At 66.2% G+C, this 18,605-nt stretch overlaps 2 protein-coding genes across 2 annotated transcripts; one reads left to right on the top strand and one right to left on the bottom strand.

Moving 5' to 3' along the window:
- Positions 1–582: 582 nt before the first annotated feature.
- On the top strand, positions 583–3,121 carry CLPP (caseinolytic mitochondrial matrix peptidase proteolytic subunit). Its single transcript, XM_080636123.1, is given in 11 exon segments — positions 583–663; positions 782–877; positions 963–1,023; positions 1,026–1,033; positions 1,452–1,526; positions 1,528–1,549; positions 1,641–1,652; positions 1,655–1,792; positions 1,795–1,823; positions 2,641–2,746; positions 2,818–3,121. Coding segments are annotated over 11 exon segments (738 nt in total). The 5' UTR covers positions 583–645; the 3' UTR covers positions 2,991–3,121.
- On the bottom strand, positions 3,034–17,975 carry LOC308231028 (uncharacterized protein). Its single transcript, XM_080636122.1, is given in 33 exon segments — positions 3,034–3,678; positions 5,492–5,585; positions 5,732–5,870; positions 5,954–6,027; positions 6,117–6,236; positions 6,345–6,406; positions 6,487–6,631; positions 6,705–6,750; positions 6,752–6,783; positions 6,786–6,883; positions 6,972–7,142; positions 7,513–7,706; positions 8,867–8,939; positions 9,025–9,071; positions 9,159–9,269; positions 11,845–12,005; positions 12,135–12,212; positions 12,394–12,585; positions 12,666–12,754; positions 12,854–12,972; positions 13,059–13,219; positions 13,323–13,643; positions 14,718–14,820; positions 14,918–15,016; positions 15,096–15,194; positions 15,277–15,448; positions 15,963–16,020; positions 16,131–16,202; positions 16,290–16,339; positions 16,432–16,471; positions 16,558–16,596; positions 16,691–16,787; positions 17,613–17,975. Coding segments are annotated over 33 exon segments (3,903 nt in total). The 5' UTR covers positions 17,955–17,975; the 3' UTR covers positions 3,034–3,473.
- Between the last annotated feature and the right edge of the window lie 630 nt (positions 17,976–18,605).

The following is an 18,605-nucleotide window of genomic DNA, read 5'->3' as shown; positions in this document are numbered from 1 at the left end:
CCATCTTGCCCCGCGCCGCCGCGCACGCACCGGGGTCCCGCGGGGCCTGGTCCCGCCGCGCCGGGGCCGGGCTCCGTCTCCACGGCGACCGCGGCAATGGCGCCCTCCGTGTTCCCTCACCGGGGCAACTGTTGCTACCCGCCTCGGCGGCGGGCGGGGCCTCCCGCGCCACGCCCCCCGCCCCCGCGCTCCCATTGGTTGCCGCCCGCGGCTGCCGCCAGCCGATTGGTCGAGGCCAGCGTCGCTCCCCGCCGGGCTCGCCCCGGCGCGATCCGATTGGTCACCCAGGGCGTCGTCGATGCTTCCTGAGGGCGGGGCCGCGCGGGGAGCTGGCGGCGTTCCATTGGACCGCGCGGCTGCCAATCAGCGCGGGACGGGCGAATGTGGGGGAGGGCGCATGCGCAGAGGGTGAGCGGGGGCCGCCGGGTCTGCTGGGAGATGTAGTCCCGCCCGCCGTCGTCACGGGTGTGGGGCGGGGTGTGGGGCCCAGCCCCACGGCGGGGGGGTCCGGGCCGCCCTCCCGCACCCCACACGGCTCCACGGGTGAGCGCGGCCGTTACCGGGCTCACTGGGGGGGGTTACGGGGTGCTGTGAGTAACGCGCAGGGGGGCACTTCCGGGGTCCCCAAAGCGCTTCCGGGGCACGATGAGGCCTGTGGTGGCGGTGAGGGGCCGCGGGCACCGGCACCTGGGAGGGGGTCCCGGTACCGGGGAGGGGTCCCGGGGGGGTCTGGAGCCTCCGGTTCCTCCCCGGCCTCACCGTCCCCGTCCTTGCCCCGCAGCGCGGCCTCTGCCGGGCCTGGGCGGGCGCCCGCGGCCTGCACCGGACGGCACCGACGCGCCGGCCTCCCCTGATCCCCATCGTGGTGGAGCAGACGGTGAGCGCCACCCCCCCCCCGGTACCGGGACCCCCACCACGTGACACCCCCCGCCCCGGTGTGACCCCCGCCATGTGACCCCCAGGGCCGTGGGGAGCGCGCCTACGACATCTACTCGCGGCTGCTGCGGGAGAGAATCGTTTGTGTCATGGGCCGGTGAGCGGGGGGGCTCCATTAACACCTCTGGGGGTGCCCCCCAAACCCTCCATAGCCCCCCCGATCCCCCTTTATACCCCGTGTACCCCTTTATCCTCTTCCCTATCCCTTCTTTATGCCCCCTGTACCCCCCATACCCCTTCTCCATAGCCCCCCATGTCCCTCTTCAAAATCCCTCCAGAACCCCACACATCCCCTCTTCATAACCCCCATATCCCCCCTCTTTATCACCCCAGTATCCCCCCTACAACCCCCCCATATGCCCCTGTAGAACCCCAATATCCCCCCCATATCACCCCCTTCCATAACCCCCCCCATATGCCCCTCTATAAACCCCCATAACCCCCCCTCCTTATCATCCCAATATCCCCTCCATAGCCCCCTCTATAACCCCCATATCCCCCCATGCCCCCCCCAGATCGATGACTCCCTGGCCAGCCTGGTCATCGCCCAGCTCCTGTTCCTGCAGTCCGAGAGCAACACGAAGCCCATCCCACATGTACATCAACAGCCCCGGTGAGCCCTATGGGGGGGGGGGGGGGGTCCTTGGTTGGGGGGGGGGTGACCCCTCTAACGGGTGTCCCCCCCCCCCCCCTCCCCACCCCAGGCGGGGCGGTGACATCGGGCTTGCCATCTACGACACGATGCAGTACGTGCTGAACCCGGTGTGCACGTGGTGCGTGGGGCAGGCGGCCAGCATGGGCTCCCTGCTGCTGGCGGGGGGCCCCGGCCAGCGCCACGCGCTCCCCAACGCCCGCATCAGGTGCACCAGCCCTCGGGGGGGGCACGGGTACGGAGGGACCCCCCCCCCAGCGGGAATGGAACGGTCCTGGGAAGTGGGGGGGGGAATGGGTACAGGGGGGTATGGGGAGCCCCCCTAGGGGCTGGGACAGTCTCTGGTGGGGGGGGGGTGTAGTGGGTATGGGGGACCCCCATTGAGGATGGAACCATCTCGGGGGGGGGTAATGGGTATGGGGGACCCCCATTGAGGATGGAACCGTCTCGGGGGGGGTAATGGGTATGGGGGACCCCCATTGAGGATGGAACCATCTCGGGGGGGTAACGGGTATGGGGGACCCCCATTGAGGATGGAACCGTCTCGGGGGGGGTAACGGGTATGGGGGACCCCATTGAGGATGGAACCGTCTTGGGGGGGGGTAATGGGTATGGGGGACCTCCATTGAGGATGGAACCATCTCGGGGGGGGGTAATGGGTATGGGGGACCCCCATTGAGGATGGAACCGTCTCGGGGGGGGGTAACGGGTATGGGGGGACCCCTATTGAGGATGGAACCATCTCGGGGGGGGGTAACGGGTATGGGGGGACCCCCATTGAGGATGGAACCATCTCGGGGGGGGTAACGGGTATGGGGAGCCTCCAGGGGGGTTGAAATGGGCTTGGGGGTATAGGAATGGAGGCCCCCCCCCCCCCTTTAGGAATGGAACTGCCCGTTGGGGGGGGTGATGGGTGAGAGCTCCCCATAGGGATTGGAACTGCCCTTTGGGGGGGGGTTAATGGGTACAGGGGGGATGGAACCACTTTGGGGGAGGGGGTAACAGATATGGGGGACCCCCCCCTTTTTATGCGCATCCCCCCCCCCCCCCAGGGCCAGGCCACCGACATCGCCATCCAGGCCGAGGAGATCCTGCAGCTCAAGCGCCAGATCAATGGCATCTACGCCAAGCACACGGGGCAGCCGCTGAGCGTCATCGGTGAGGGCCCCCCCCGGACCCCCCCATAGTCCCGTTAACGCCCTCTTTAACCCCCCCTGTCTCCCCCCCAGAGGCAGCCATGGAGCGGGACCGGTACCTGAGCCCCGTGGAGGCGCAGGAGTTCGGGCTCCTGGACCAGGTCTTGGTGCATCCCCCCTCCCGCGGCGGGGACGAGCCCCGCTTGGTGCAGAAGGAGCCCCCCCCCGCCCCCCCCGTGCCCCCCAATCCCCCCCTGGCCTCCTGAGCCCCATTGGGGCCCCCCCAAGTGCTTTGGAATCTCCATGGGATTAAAGGTATTAAAGGGCTGGGGAGCCCGGTGAGTGTTGGGGGGGGAACAGGGAGGACTGGGGGGGTGTGTGAGATTTGGGGGTCACAACAGGGTCCCACTTGGGGACCTGGGGGGCAGCAGCCCCACACTTGTGTTCCCCCTGCCCTTTGGCTGGACCCTTGGGACTACATCTCCCGGCATGCCCTGCGCTCGGCGCTGATTGGCCACCGCCGTTATCCAATGGGAGGCGGGGGGCGGGGCTGAGCGGGCTGTTCTAACCAGGTTCTTCCCCCCCCCCATCCCCAACCACTGCCAGGGACCCCCCCAATGCCCCCTTTCCCCTTGGGACACGGCTCTGGCCCCTCTCCGGACTCCCAGCGTTTATTGGGGTCCCCTCATAATAAACCCCCCCGAGGGGTCCCCCCGTTCCCTGTGGGACGTGGGGGGGTGTGGGGGTCCCTACTCCTTGAGGGAGAAGTGCATTTTGTCGCCGATGACCTTGCGCTCGGGGTTCAGGCGCTTCAGGATCTGCGCCAGGACGTTGACGGTGGCGTCGCTGCTCAGCCCCGTGCGCTTGGTCTGGAACTTCTTGAGCAGGTCCTTGGTGGTCATCGGCTTCCGCGTCAGGTAGCGGCGCACGGCCTCCTCCGTCAGCTGCACCTCCCTGCGCCATGGGGACAGCCCAATACAGAGCAGAGAGCACCCCAACGCAGCCCCAATGTACCCCAGTGCACCCCAACGCAGCCCCAATGTACCCCAGTGCACCCCAACACAGCCCCAATGTACCCCAGTGCACCCCAGCACAGCCCCAATGTACCCCAGTGCACCCCAACGCAGCCCCAATGTACCCCAGTGCACCCCAACGCAGCCCCAATGTACCCCAGTGCACCCCAACGCAGCCCCAATGTACCCCAGTGCACCCCAACACAGCCCCAATGTACCCCAGTGCACCCCAACACAGCCCCAATGTACCCCAGTGCACCCCAACGCAGCCCCAATGTACCCCAGTGCACCCCAGCACAGCCCCAATGTACCCCAGTGCACCCCAACGCAGCCCCAATGTACCCCAGTGCACCCCAACGCAGCCCCAATGTACCCCAGTGCACCCCAGCGCAGCCCCACTGTACCTCAGTGCACCCCAACGCAGCCCCAATGTACCCCAATGCACCCCAACGCAGCCCCAATGTACCCCAGTGCACCCCAATGCAGCCCCAATGTACCCCAGTGCACCCCAACGCAGCCCCAATGTACCCCAGTGCACCCCAACACAGCCCCAATGTACCCCAGTGCACCCCAACATAGAGCAGAGAGCACCCCAACACAGCCCCAATGTACCCCAATGCACCCCAACACAGCCCCAATGTACCCCAGTGCACCCCAACGCAGCCCCAATGTACCCCAGTGCACCCCAACGCAGCCCCAATGTACCCCAACGCACCCCAACGTACCCCAACATAGAGCAGAGAGCACCTCAACGCAGCCCCAATGTACCCCAGTGCACCCCAGCACAGCCCCAATGTACCCCAATGCACCCCAACACAGCCCCAATGTACCCCAATGCACCCCAACACAGCCCCAATGTACCCCAGTGCACCCCAACACAGCCCCAATGTACCCCAATGCACCCCAACACAGCCCCAATGTACCCCAGTGCACCCCAACACAGCCCCAATGTACCCCAGTGCACCCCAGCACAGCCCCACTGTACCCCAGTGCACCCCAACACAGCCCCAATGTACCCCAGTGCACCCCAACACAGCCCCAATGTACCCCAATGCACCCCAATACAGCCCCAATGTACCCCAGTGCACCCCAGCACAGCCCCACTGTACCCCAGTGCACCCCAACATAGCCCCAATGTACCCCAGTGCACCCCAACACAGCCCCAATGTACCCCAGTGCACCCCAACACAGCCCCAATGTACCCCAGTGCACCCCAGCACAGCCCCACTGTACCTCAGTGCACCCCAATGCAGCCCCAATGTACCCCAATGCACCCCAATACAGCCCCAATGTACCCCAGTGCACCCCAATACAGCCCCAATGTACCCCAATGCACCCCAACACAGCCCCAATGTACCCCAGTGCACCCCAACACAGCCCCAATGTACCCCAATGCACCCCAACACAGCCCCAAATGCACCCCAACACAGCCCCAATGTACCCCAATGCACCCCAACATAGAGCAGAGAGCACCCCAACACAGCCCCAATGTACCCCAGTGCACCCCAACACAGCCCCAATGCACCCCAACATAGAGCAGAGAGCACCCCAACACAGCCCCAATGTACGCCAATGCACCCCAACACAGCCCCAGTGCACAGCACAGCCTCCTCCATCAGCTGCACCTCGCTGCGCCATGGGGACAGCCCAACAGAGACCACAGAGCACCCCAATGTCGCCACCAGAGCCCTGGCTGTTGGGTGCCGGCGGGGGGGGGTTACTGGGGGGTCTCTGGGTGCCCCCCCATTACTGACCCGCTGCTGGGGGTGGATTTCCCCGATGGCGGCTGCGGCCCCGGCTCCAGCTTCAGCCGCTTGGCAGCCGGCGGCTCCGGGGGGATGCGGCGGCCTGGAGGGGGCAAGGGGGCGGTCATGGGGGGACCCCAACTCCCTCCAACCCCCCCCCATTACAGCCCCTGGGGGGGGGGGGTCAGAGCTGCCGCGCCGCCCCCCCCCAGCCCATAGGGACACACAGGGCCCTTTGACCCCCCCCACCTTGCTCCAGCCTGGAGGCCGCTGCCCGCAGGGTGCTGCCGGTGCTGGGGGGGGGCTCGGTCGGGGTCCCGGGGCGGCTGTTCCCGCGGGAGCTGGTGGCTGAGCCGCGGCGCTCCCGCTTCGGGGGGGTCTTCTTCTTCTATGGGGGGGGGCACGGGGGGGGTCAGGGGACACCCCTGGCCATGGGGACCCCCCTCCCCGGGGGATGGGAGCCCCACTCACGGCCATGAAGAGCGCGGACGAGGTCTCGCTGTCGATGTCGCTCTCCTCGGAGGTCTGGGACTCGTCGCTGCTGTCTGGGGGGAGGAAATGGGGCCGGGGGCTGATTCTGGGTGGTTTCAGCCCAAAAGCGCCCTCGGGGGGGTCGGGGGGGGGGGGGTCTCACCCTTCTTCTTCTTCTTCTCCTGTGGCGTCGGGGCCGGTTTCTCCTCCTCCTCCTCCTCCTTCTCCTCGGCCGCCTTCTCCTCCTCGCTGTCCTCGCTGCTCTCACTGGCCTCGTCGATGCCTGGGGGCGGGGGGGGGCACGATGGGGACGCAGGGACAGGCACACAGACAGGGTCCCCCACAGGAGAATGGGGTGTCCCCTGCCCCCCCCCCCCTTTCCCATCCCCACCTTTGGGGCCTTCCTCCTCCTTGGTCACCTTTGCCTTCCCCACCTCCTCCTCCACGGAGCTGCTGGGGCAGAGCGGGGCTGGGTGAGGCGGGGGGGATGCAGAAATGGGGACCCCCCCAGGGGCCCCCCCCATGGCCCGCACCTGGACTCGTCGGACATGTAATCCACCTCCTGCCCCTCGAAGTCGCCGTCGTCGCTGTCCTCGAAGGCTTCATCCTCGGAGCTCTTCTTCTTCTTCTTCTTCTTCCCCCCCGGCGCTGCCTTCTTGGGCCTCGGCGCCTTCTCCCCTGGGCAAGGGGTGAGTTTGGGGGGGTCCCGTCCCCATCCCCATTGTGTGCCCCCCCCCACCGCGGGGCTCACCCTCGGCCTCGCTGCCCTCGCTGTCCTCGGAGCTCAGCTCCAGGTCGGTCCTCCAGGTCATGGATCCGCAGCTCCCCCCTTTCTTCTTGGCCGCCTTCTCCTTGTCCTCGTCCTCCTCATCCTGGTCCCGCAGGCGCCGCTGCTGCATGATGCTGAAGTGGTTCAGCACCTTGTTCCGCCTGCGGGGGAGCGGGGGCACAATGGGGCTGGGGGGGGCCCCGTCTCCATGTCCCTGTGCTCCCTGTGCCCCCCCCGTGCCCCCATCACCTCTCCCACTCCTCCTCGGCCTCCTCGGCGGTGAGGGTGCGGTGCTTGGCCAGGGGGGTGAAGTTGAACCAGTGCTGCACCGGGAAGGCCTCGAAGGCGCCGTCGGGGCATTGGGTGAAGATGTAATAGGAGGCGTTCTCGGTGACGCCGCCCTTCTTCACCCCCCGATACCTGCGGGGGCATCACATGGGAATCGCGTGTCCTTCCCGTGTCCATCCCGTGTCCATCCCGTGTCCATCCCGTGTCCTTCCCGTGTCCATCCCGTGTCCATCCCGTGTCCATCCCGTGTCCTTCCCGTGTCCATCCCACCTTTCTCCCATCCCCACTCCCAATCTATCTCCCTCCCTGTCTCCATGTCCATCCCCATCCCATCCCCCCTCCACATTCTTCCCATTCTTGTCTCCATCCCATCCCCATCCCTGTCTGTATCCCTTTCCCATCCCTGTCCCTTTGCCATCCCCATCCCTGTTCCTATCCCTTTGCCATCCTCATCCCTGTCCCTCTGCCATCCCCATCCCGCCCCACGCAGGTCTCGGCTCACTTCCTCCCGGCCTTGCCGTTGACGCGCAGCAGCCAGGGCTGGTCCTCGGCACGGAATTCCCGCAGGATGATCCCGTACTTCTTGCGCCGCGCCTCCTCCCGCAGCCGCCGATGGAACTCGCTGCCGGCGCCGCTCTCGGGCAGCTCCTCGTCCTGGTAGATCCGCTTGTTGCTGAGATCCCGCTCCATGCGCGCCTGCGGCAGCGCCACCAATGTCACATCCCAGATCCCAATCCCAGCCCCACATCCCATCTGCTCCCCTATCCCGTGTCCCTCCTATCGCATTGTTCCTTATCCTGTATCCCCCCATTGTCCATGTCCCCCCATCCCCATACCCCCCATCCCATTGTCACTATCCCTGTATCCCCCCACTGTCCATGTCCCCCCATCCCATGTCCCCCCCATCCCCATCCCATTGTCCCTATTCCTGTATCACCCCATTGTCTATGTCCCCCCATCCCCATCCCATTGTCTCTATCCCTGTATCCCCCCACTGTCCATGTCCCCCCCATCCCCATCCCATTGTCCCTATCCCTGTATCCCCCCACTGTCCATGTCCCCCCCATTCCCATCCCATTGTCCCTATCCCTGTATCCCCCCACTGTCCATGTCCCCCCCATCCCCATCCCATTGTCCCTATCCCTGTATCCCCCCATTGTCCATGTCCCCCCCATCCCCATCCCATTGTCCCTATTCCTGTATCCCCCCACTGTCCATGTCCCCCCCATCCCCATCCCATTGTCCCTATCCCTGTATCCCCCCACTGTCCATGTCCCCCCCATCCCCATCCCATTGTCCCTATCCCTGTATCCCCCCACTGTCCATGTCCCCCCCATTCCCATCCCATTGTCCCTATCCCTGTATCCCCCCACTGTCCATGTCCCCCCCATCCCCATCCCATTGTCCCTATCCCTGTATCCCCCCACTGTCCATGTCCCCCCCATCCCCATCCCATTGTCCCTATTCCTGTATCCCCCCACTGTCCATGTCCCCCCCATCCCCATCCCATTGTCCCTATTCCTGTATCACCCCATTGTCTATGTCCCCCCATCCCCATCCCATTGTCTCTATCCCTGTATCCCCCCATTGTCCATGTCCCCCCCATCCCCATCCCATTGTCCCTATTCCTGTATCCCCCCACTGTCCATGTCCCCCCCATCCCCATCCCATTGTCCCTATCCCTGTATCCCCCCACTGTCCATGTCCCCCCCATCCCCATCCCATTGTCCCTATCCCTGTATCCCCCCACTGTCCATGTCCCCCCCATCCCCATCCCATTGTCCCTATCCCTGTATCCCCCCATTGTCCATGTCCCCCCCATCCCACTGTCCCCCCCCATCCCAGGCCCCCCTCACCTGGTGCCAGGTGCTGAAGTTCACCCTGTCGGCCGCATTGAAGGCCATGATGTTGTACTTCTTGGGGGTGTTCCTGGGGGGGGGGGGGGAACAGAACCCGACACTGGCACCCCCGAACCCCCCTCCCGGAACCCCCCCCCCGGCGCCCCCGCACTCACTTGGGCACCCGCACCACGTACTCGGTCACCATTTGGCTGCTGGTGCCCTGTGGGGAGACAGGGAGATGGGGGGGGCGGCTTTGGGGGGGCCCGGGGGGGAGGTTTGGGGGTCCCCGTGGCTCCCCCCCCCTCACCAGCGCGGCCATGGCTGCCGGGGGGGGGGCACTCGCCGGTGCTTCCGGATGAGGCTCAGGGGGTCCTGGAGAGCGGCAAAAGGGGGGAGGTGCTGACCGGCCCCACGGCCCCTATAGACAGAGCCCCCCGGTCCTATAGAGCCCCCCCGGCCCCTATGGACCTCCCCGGGCCCTACAGAACCATATATGCCCCTCCAGACCCCTATGGAACCACCCCTCACTGCCCCCTACAGAGCTCCCTTAGACCCCCTCCGGACACCCATAAAGCCCCCACAGCCCCCTATGGATCCCCACAGACCCCTATAGAGCCCCCAGAGCCCCCTATGGATCCCCACAGACCCCTATAGAGCCCCCATAGCCCCCTATGGATCCCCACAGACCCCTATAGAGCCCCCAGAGCCCCCTATGGATCCCCACACACCCCTACAGAGCCCCCACAGCCCCCTATGGATCCCCACAGACCCCTATAGAGCCCCCATAGCCCCCTATGGATCCCCACAGACCCCTATAGAGCCCCCAGAGCCCCCTATGGATCCCCACAGACCCCTATAGAGCCCCCATAGCCCCCTATGGATCCCCACAGACCCCTATAGGGCCCCCATAGCCCCCTATGGATCCCCACAGACCCCTATAGAGCCCCCAGAGCCCCCTATGGATCCCCACAGACCCCTATAGAGCCCCCAGAGCCCCCTATGGATCCCCACAGACCCCTATAGGGCCCCCAGAGCCCCCTATGGATCCCCACAGACCCCTATAGAGCCCCCAGAGCCCCCTATGGATCCCCACAGACCCCTATAGGGCCCCCAGAGCCCCCTATGGATCCCCACAGACCCCTATAGAGCCCCCAGAGCCCCCTATGGATCCCCACAGACCCCTATAGAGCCCCCATAGCCCCCTATAGATCCCCACAGACCCCTATAGAGCCCCCAGAGCCCCCTATGGATCCCCACAGACCCCTATAGAGCCCCCAGAGCCCCCTATGGATCCCCACAGACCCCTATAGAGCCCCCATAGCCCCCTATGGATCCCCACAGACCCCTATAGAGCCCCCATAGCCCCCTATGGATCCCCACAGACCCCTATAGAGCCCCCAGAGCCCCCTATGGATCCCCACACACCCCTACAGAGCCCCCATAGCCCCCTATGGATCCCCACAGACCCCTATAGAGCCCCCATAGCCCCCTATGGATCCCCACAGACCCCTATAGAGCCCCCAGAGCCCCCTATGGATCCCCACAGACCCCTATAGAGCCCCCATAGGCCCCTATGGATCCCCACAGACCCCTACAGAGCCCCCAGAGCCCCCTATGGATCCCCACAGACCCCTATAGAGCCCCCATAGCCCCCTATGGATCCCCACAGACCCCTACAGAGCCCCCATAGCCCCCTATGGATCCCCACAGACCCCTACAGGGCCCCCATAGGCCCCTGTGGAGCCCCTCAAGCCCGCACCGCCGCCGCCTCCGTAAGCGCAAGGCTCACTCTGAGGCACTGCGCAGGACCGGAAGTTCCCTTCACAGCGCCGGAAGCCCCGCCTCCCCCCGCGTTACCATAGCAACAGCAGCGCCCTACCACCCCGCCACCCCCAAAATCCCCTTTTTTCCCCCCTAAACCAGCTCCAAACCCAGTTTTTTCCTCCCAAAACCATCGGGGGGGCGCGGGGGGGGTTTAGTTTTTTCATTCTCGTTTATTTGTGAAGTTAAAAACAAGCGGTAAAAAGTAAAAACCGAGCGTCCGACGGGGGGGGGGGGGGGGGGGGGGGCGGTGGGATCCGGGCTCCGCGCTGGGAGCAACCATTGTGGAGTGGGGGGGGGGGGAGGGGGGGTGTCCCCGGCTCCGGCGGCTCTGAGGAATGTTCCATTTACCCGCGAGCGGGGGGGGCCGGGGGCTCCCCGGGAGCTTGGGGGCGATCGGGGCCATTGTGAGCGGCGGGGGGCGGAAAACGGGGACCCCCCCACAATGGGGTGGGTTTGGGGGACACCCCCCAATGAGTTGGGTTGGGGGGAGAAAGGTGGGTCCCCCCCAATGGGGTGGATTTGGGGAGGGGGAAACAGGGGCACCCCCCCAAAGGGGTTGGAAAATGGGAGGCCCCCCCCCTCTATGGGGTGGGTTTTGGAGGCGGGGGGGGTGGTTTGGGTTTCGGGGGGGGGCCGCTCGCCCCGACCGCTCCTCAAAAACAAAAGGGGGGGTCACAGACGGGGGCTTCACATTCGGTTCACTGAGCCTGGGGGGACAGAGAGAAAGGGGGGGTCAGGGGGAGGCAGCACTGACCCCCCCCGGGCTATTGATGGGGGGGTCCCAATGGGGCTTGGGGGGTCCCAGCATAGGGGGGAACAATGGGGGGGATCAATGGGGAAGATCAATGACCAATGGGTAGGGGGGTCAAGGGAAAGGGGGGGACTCTGGGGTTTTGGGGGACCAAAAGGGGGGTCCCAGGGTTTGGGGGTCCCAGGGGTTTGGGGGGGGCTTGGGGCAGTGGGGGGACCCACGGGTTTCACGGGGTCCCAACGGGGTTTCGGGGGGTCCCAGGATGGGGCATGATGGAGTGAGGGGGTTCCAAGGGAAAGGGGGGGGGCCTGGCGTTTTTGGGGTGCCCAAAGGGGGGTTACAGGGGGGGTCCTGGGGCAGAGTGGGGGGGTCCCAACGGGGTTTCGGGGGGTCCCATGAGGGTTCGGGGGGTCGGTACCTGCTGTCCCTGCTGCGTGGGGGGGGGCGCGGGCCCGGCGGCCCCCGGGGTCTGCCCGTAGTAGGCTGCCTGCTGCCGGTAGTACTCAGCCCATGCAGCGCTGTAATCGGGCTGGGGGCCGGGGGGGGCGCCGGGACCTCCCCCCGTGGCCACTTGCGCTGCTGTGGGGGCAACGGGCCCAGCGTGAGAGGGGGGGCACCCCCATTTATGGGGTGCGGGGGGGGGGTCACCTCCATTTATGGGGTGCAGGGGGGGCACCCCCATTTATGGGGTGCGGGGGGGGTCCTTACCTTGTTTCTTGTAATATTCCTCCCAGGCTTTCGTGTAATCCTGCTGGGGGGGGGCCCCAGGTTGCTGGGGCTGCTGGCCTGGGGGGGACACACACACATGAACAGGGGGTCAGAGCCCCCCCCTAGAGCTTAAGGAGGGTCTGGGACCCTGTCCCCCCAGCCCTTTGGCGGGGGGACACAGAGGGGGTCTGGGGGTGGCAGCAGGGACCATGGTGGGGGGTTCATGTTGGGCCCCCCCCCCGTTTTGGGGGGCACTCACCTATTTTCTTGTAGTACTCCTCCCAGGCCTTGGTGTAGTCAGACTGGCCGGTGGGGGGGGGCTGGGGGGGCTCCCCCTGCACGGGGGGGGCGGTGGGGGCCGGGGGCTGCCCCGGGACCGGCCCCGGGGGCTGTTGGTAGTAGTGCGAGTAATAGGCGGCCCAGGCAGCATTGGGGTCCGCGGCTGCTTTACCTGGGGGGGAACACCCCAAAACCAGGGGGTGAGATGGGGGGGACACCCCAAAACAGCCCCTGGGGGGGGTTTCTACTCACTGGGGTCGTGGGGGGCCGGTGGCTGCCATTGGGGGTAGGTGTTGCCCCAGCCCTGGGGGGGGTACTGGTGCGGGGGGGGACCTCCGGGGCTGTAAAGAAAGGGGGTGAGTGGGGTGCAAAAGGGGGGGGGAGAGCACACACAGAACCCTCCCTCCATCTTTAACCCCCCATTAAGCACCAGTACTCACTGTGGGGGGGCTCCAGGGGGGCCCTGGTTGAAGGGTCCGGGGTTGAAGGGCCCCATGGGGCCAGCGGGACCCGGTGGCCCCCCCGGGCCTGGTCCTGGCCCCACGGGGCAGAGCGGCCCCTGCGGAAGGGAGCGGGGTGAGCGCACGGAGGTGATGATGGGGGGGTTACAAAGGGGGTGTTTTTGGGGTTCCCCCCCCTCCCGACCTCGATCTTCTCCTCGATGAGCTGCTTGGCGTGGTCAATCTGCTGGGGGGAGCCACGAATGATGAAGAGCTTAAAGTTGGGGTCCCCATTGGGGGGCAACTGCCTCGAGATCTCCACGAAGGCCCCCGTCTGCTGGTTGATGGCTTTGACGTTCTCCCCACCTGCGGGGGGGGGCACACGCACACAGGGTGGGGGGTTCGGGAAGTGGAGGGGGGGATGCGTTCCGTGGGGGGTGCTGGCACCTACAGGGGGGGCCCCACTTACCTCTGCCGATGACCAACCCACACTTGTGCGTGGGGATGGAGAAGGTCATCTCGCCCCCGGGGGGGCCCCAAGTGCCCTGGCCCCTCCCGCGCCCCCGCCCCCCCGGGGGCAGCCCCGGCCCCGGGGGCCCCGGGGGGCCGCTCTGCGGGGGGAAGGGAGGTGTCAGGGGCGGGCGGTCCCCGCCGGGGGCGCGGGGAGCCCCGGGCCGCCCCCCCCCTACCCGCAGGCTCTGCAGGAGGTCGTTGATGATGCGGGCGGCGTGTTCACAGCGCTCGGGGGGGCCCATGATGTGAGCGATCTTCTCCGGGCCCGTCCCGTCGTCTGCGGGGGGGAGCAGCATGGGGGGGAGCATCAATGGGGGTGAATGGGGTTAAACAGCATGGGGGGGTTAAACAGCATGGGGGGGAACATCAATGGGGGTGAATGGGGTTAAACAGCATGGGGGGGTTAAACAGCATGGGGGGGAACATCAATGGGGGTGAATGGGGTTAAACAGCATGGGGGGGTTAAACAGCATGGAGGGGAACATCAATGGGGGTGAATGGGGTTAAACAGCATGGGGGGGTTAAACAGCATGGGGGGGAACATCAATGGGGGTGAATGGGGTTAAACAGCATGGGGGGGTTAAACAGCATGGGGGGGGAACATCAATGGGGGTGAATGGGGTTAAATAGCATGGGGGGGTTAAACAGCATGAGGGGGTTAAACAGCATGGGGGGGGAACATCAATGGGGGTGAATGGGGTTAAACAGCATGAGGGGGTTAAACAGCATGGGGGGGAACATCAATGGGGGTGAATGGGGTTAAACAGCATGAGGGGGTTAAACAGCATGGGGGGGAACATCAATGGGGGTGAATGGGGTTAAACAGCATGAGGGGGTTAAACAGCATGGGGGGGAACATCAATGGGGGTGAATGGGGTTAAACAGCATGGGGGGGTTAAACAGCATGAGGGGGTTAAACAGCATGGGGGGGGAACATCAATGGGGGTGAATGGGGTTAAACAGCATGAGGGGGTTAAACAGCATGGGGGGGAACATCAATGGGGGTGAATGGGGTTAAATAGCATGGGGGGGAAGATCAATGGGGGTGAATGGGGTTAAAGAGCATGGGGGAGGTCAAACATCAACGGGGGTGAATGGGATTGAGCAGGATGGGGGAGTCAAGCAGCATGGGGGGGTCAAAGAACAAGGGGGGCGAATGGGGTTAAACAGCACGGGAGGGGAGAATGGGATTAAATATCGCGCAGTGCAAGTAAACAGCGTGCGGCAGTCAGACACCAAGGGGAGGAAACAGGATTAAACATGGGGAGGGTTACACGTTATGGGGGGGAAAGGGGTTGACAACCACAGGCCTCCCCAAGCCCCGTTGAAGTGGGGGGGTCCCGCCCCTGACCTTGCTTGAACTGTATCCGCACGCCAGCATCGTTCTGGATCTTCTTGATCATCTCCCCACTGCGGCCGATGACAACGCCGACCGAGTGCCGCGGCACCGGCACCTGCAGCGGGGCCGGGGGGGGCTCAATGCGGGGCTGGGCTTAAGGAGGGGGCCCCCCCCAGCCCAAGAACCACGGGGGGGGCCCCCCCAGGACTCACGTCGATGCCGCCGCCGATGCGGGACCCGTACTCGTTGCGGTCGCCGAAGCCGCCCTGGTCACGCTCGCGGAGGATGTCCATCACCATCTCACAGGCTTGCTAGGGGGCACAATGGGGGGGTCAGAGGGGCGCGGGGGGGGCATGGGGGGGGTGTCTTTACGGCGGGGGGTGGGCCCACCTGCACTTTGTAGGGGTCCCCGATGATCCGCAGGGGTTTGTCCACGTTGGTGTTTTGGGAACCGTCTTGGATCAGGATCATTTTCACCCCGGCTCGCTCCTGCAGTGGGAATGGGGGGGTTAAGAAGGTGGGGAGGGGGGGGCACCCCAAAACCCCCCCCCCGCACCCCCCGGCGCGGTACCTGCAGCTGTTTGATGGTCTCGCCGCCTTTGCCGATGACCAGCCCCGCTTTCCCGGCAGGAATCATGATCTCCTGCACTGTCCCGTTCTGGCCATTGGCGTTGTCATGGAACTGCCCCGGCGGCCCCCCCCGGCCCCGCGACACGATGTCATCCAGCATCAGCTTCGCCTTCCTGCCATGGGGGGGGGCACACACGGTTTTGGGGGGCACGCGTGTATTACTAGGGGCAGGACATGTGCTTGGGGGGGGCACATGCGGGGCTTACATGTGATTTTGGAGCCACACGCATGTTTGGGGACCACATCCATGTTATGGGGGCCACACGTGATACAGGCAGCAGCACACACGTGTTAGCAGAGCACACATGCTTTGGGGAGCACACGCATGCTATGGAGCCCACCCGTGTGGTTTCAGGGGGTACCTATGTGTTGTTGGCAGCCACATACATGTTTTGGGGGCACACGCATGTTCTGGGGGGGCACATATGTGTTGGGGGGGCAGAAGTGTGTTTTTAGGGGGCACGTACGTGGTGTTGGGAACAAAACACGTTTTGAGGGGCCACATGTATGTTCCTGGGGGGCACATACATGTTCTTGGGGGGGGCACACACATGTTCTTGGGGGGGGCACACACATGTTCTGGGGGGGCACACACACGTTTCAGGGGGGGCACAGGCTCCTACTCACTGCACGGCCTCGGGGGAGCCCGTCAAGGACACGCTGCGCTCCGGTAACCCGCCACTGTCTGCAATGGGGCAATGGGGGGGGCTGGAGCCAACGGGACCCCCCCCAGCAGGAAAAGGGGGGGTGCTCTTTGGGAACCGGGGGTCTCTGCCCCCCCCGCGCCCCCCTCACCTGGGGAGATCTGTACTTTGCAGCCCGAATCCTGCTGGATCTTGTTGATCTGCTCCCCCCCGCGGCCAATGACTGCGAATGGGGGACAAGAGACCATTGAGGGGGGGGTCACTGGGGAACCCCCTAACCCCCCGCACCCCCCCGCGCCCCCCCACTCACTGAGTCCCACCATGCCATCAGGGACACGATATTCCTCCGTCACTGTCGACCTGCACAGGCAAAGGGGGGGTCAGACACCCCCAAAACTCCCCCCACCAGACCCCCAAACCACCCCCCCCCCATAACCCCCCTTTGGTCTCACCTGGGTGGGGGGTGGATGGGTCCCAATGGGGCTGGGAGCGCTGCGGATGGAACCAAACCCCAGTGAGGCCGGGGGGGGGCCCCTATAGCCCCCCCATACCCCCCCCCTTAACCCCTCCATACTCACAGTCCCCCTGTGCCGCCAGCTTCTTGCTCTCGGGCTGGTCTAGGGGTGGGAAACATCATCAGTGACCCCCCAAGAAGGGAGATGGGGGTTTTGGGGTGCCCCCCCCCATTTTTGGGGTGCCTCCCCCCCTTACCGCCATCCTCCAGCTGCCGTTTCTGCCCCCCAAAGCTGAAGTCGGGGGTGCTGTTGTTCACCGTCGTAGCCGCGTCCCCCCCGATTTTGGCCGCTATCTGCAAAGGGAATGGTTGGGGCCGGGGGGGGCACCCCCAAAAGAGCCCCCCCGCAGCACCCAACCCCCCCCAGCACCTCCATCCCCCCTCCATCATGGTCTTTCCTGCTGTAGGAGCCCCCCCCAAGTGTCCTTTGAGCCCCACATTATAGGGAAACCCTCTGGCCTCAGAGAAGAGGGGGTCTGCGTGAGCCCCATAACAAGGGGGGACCCCCAAATCCCCCTCTCCAGGCGCACACTGGGGCAGGACCCCCCCGATCGCTGCTGTGAGCCCCACATATGGGGGGGGAGCCCCCCAAAACGCTCCATCAAAGCCCATAGGAGGAGGCCACCCCCAAACCCCCCCCATGAGCCCCACGTCACCGAGGGAACCCCTGCTGAGACCCATAGAAAGGGGGGAGCCCCAAAACCCTCCTACAGCACCCATAGGAGGAGAGGGTCACCCCCAAACCCCCCCGATAAGCCCCACATCAATGGGGAGCCCCCCCATCAACGGGGGGCCCCCAACCCCCCCATGAGCCCCACATCAATGGGGAGCCCCCAAATCAATGGGGAGCTCTCAAACCCCGCCATGGGCCCCACATCACGTGGGGCGACCCCACCGGGAGGCCCAGAGGGGGGGGGGTCACCCCCAAACTCCCCTCCTCAGCCCCACACCAATGGGGAACCCCCATAAGCCGGGGGGGGGTGGTTTTGGGGCCCCCCCGAACACTCACTATAAGGGGGGGGTGTCACCCCGGTAACAGCCGCCCCCCCCAACCCCGGGGTCACGTGAGGTCGCGGGGGGGGGTCACCCCGCGCGCCCCCGGGGGGGGCGGGGCCTTACCGGGAGGGTGGGGGAGGGGCCGCGGCGCCGCGGCGGGGGCAGGGGGGGGACCCCGGCGCCTCCCGGTGCCTCCCCCCCCGCCGGGCCCCTCACCTGCCGGGCCCGCTGCACCGCGTCGGCGAAGGCGTCCTTCCGGATACCGGCGGGAGGGCCGCCCCCCCCCCCTCCTCCTGCTCCTCCTCCGCCTCCTCCTCCTCCTCCTCCGCCGGCGCCGCCGGGGCCCGGGCCGCTGCCCCCCGCGGCCGGAGGCGGCGGCCCCGCAGAGGAGGCGGCTGCGGGCGGCGGAGCCCCCCCGGGCGGGGCGGCTGCGGACGGCGGCCCCGCGGCGCTGAACTCGGACATGGCGGCGGCGGCGGCGACGCGGGAACAGGCCGCGCTCTCCACACACCGCGCGGGGCACGCTGGGACGGCGCGGGAGAGCCCCGCCCACAACCCGCGGGGCAGCCAATGGGAGCGCGGCACGGCGTTGAGTGGCAGGGGGCGCTGGCCAATAGAGGAAGCGAATGGAGCCGGCGCGCGGCGGAGGGGGGGGGCGGGAAGGCGCTGCGGGAGGGGATTGGCGGCGGGATGAGCCAATCGGAGGGGGGCGGGACCGGCGGGGCGCTCTGCCAATGGCGGCGGCCTCACGGTTGCTATTGGAAGACGAAGCGGAAGGTCGGGGGCGGGGCTTCCGCGACTTCCTATTGGAGGAGGCGGCGCCTCACTGACGGCAGCCGAAGCCAATCGGAGGGCAAGGAGCCGCACGGCGGTCGGTGATTGGCTGGCTCGGGATGGGGCTGAGCTCCTTTAGACTGACAGGGCCGAGAATCAATCGGCGGCAGCAGCCGCTCGGGATTGGCAGCGGAGCGCGCCAGCCCTCCAATGACGTTCGCGAGGCCGTTTAGGAGGGAAACGGCAGCCAATCAGCGGCGTCGCTAGCAGTCAAGGGGGCGTGGTCACGCTGGGGGCGTGGCCTGCAGGGATGAGGCTGAGATTGCGGGGGCGTGGCCAGAG

This window comes from Psittacula echo (genome assembly GCF_963264785.1).
Source record: "Psittacula echo genome assembly, chromosome: 30".
Lineage (NCBI taxonomy): Eukaryota > Metazoa > Chordata > Aves > Psittaciformes > Psittacidae > Psittacula > Psittacula echo.
This window is presented reverse-complemented; position numbering and strand designations above follow the sequence as displayed.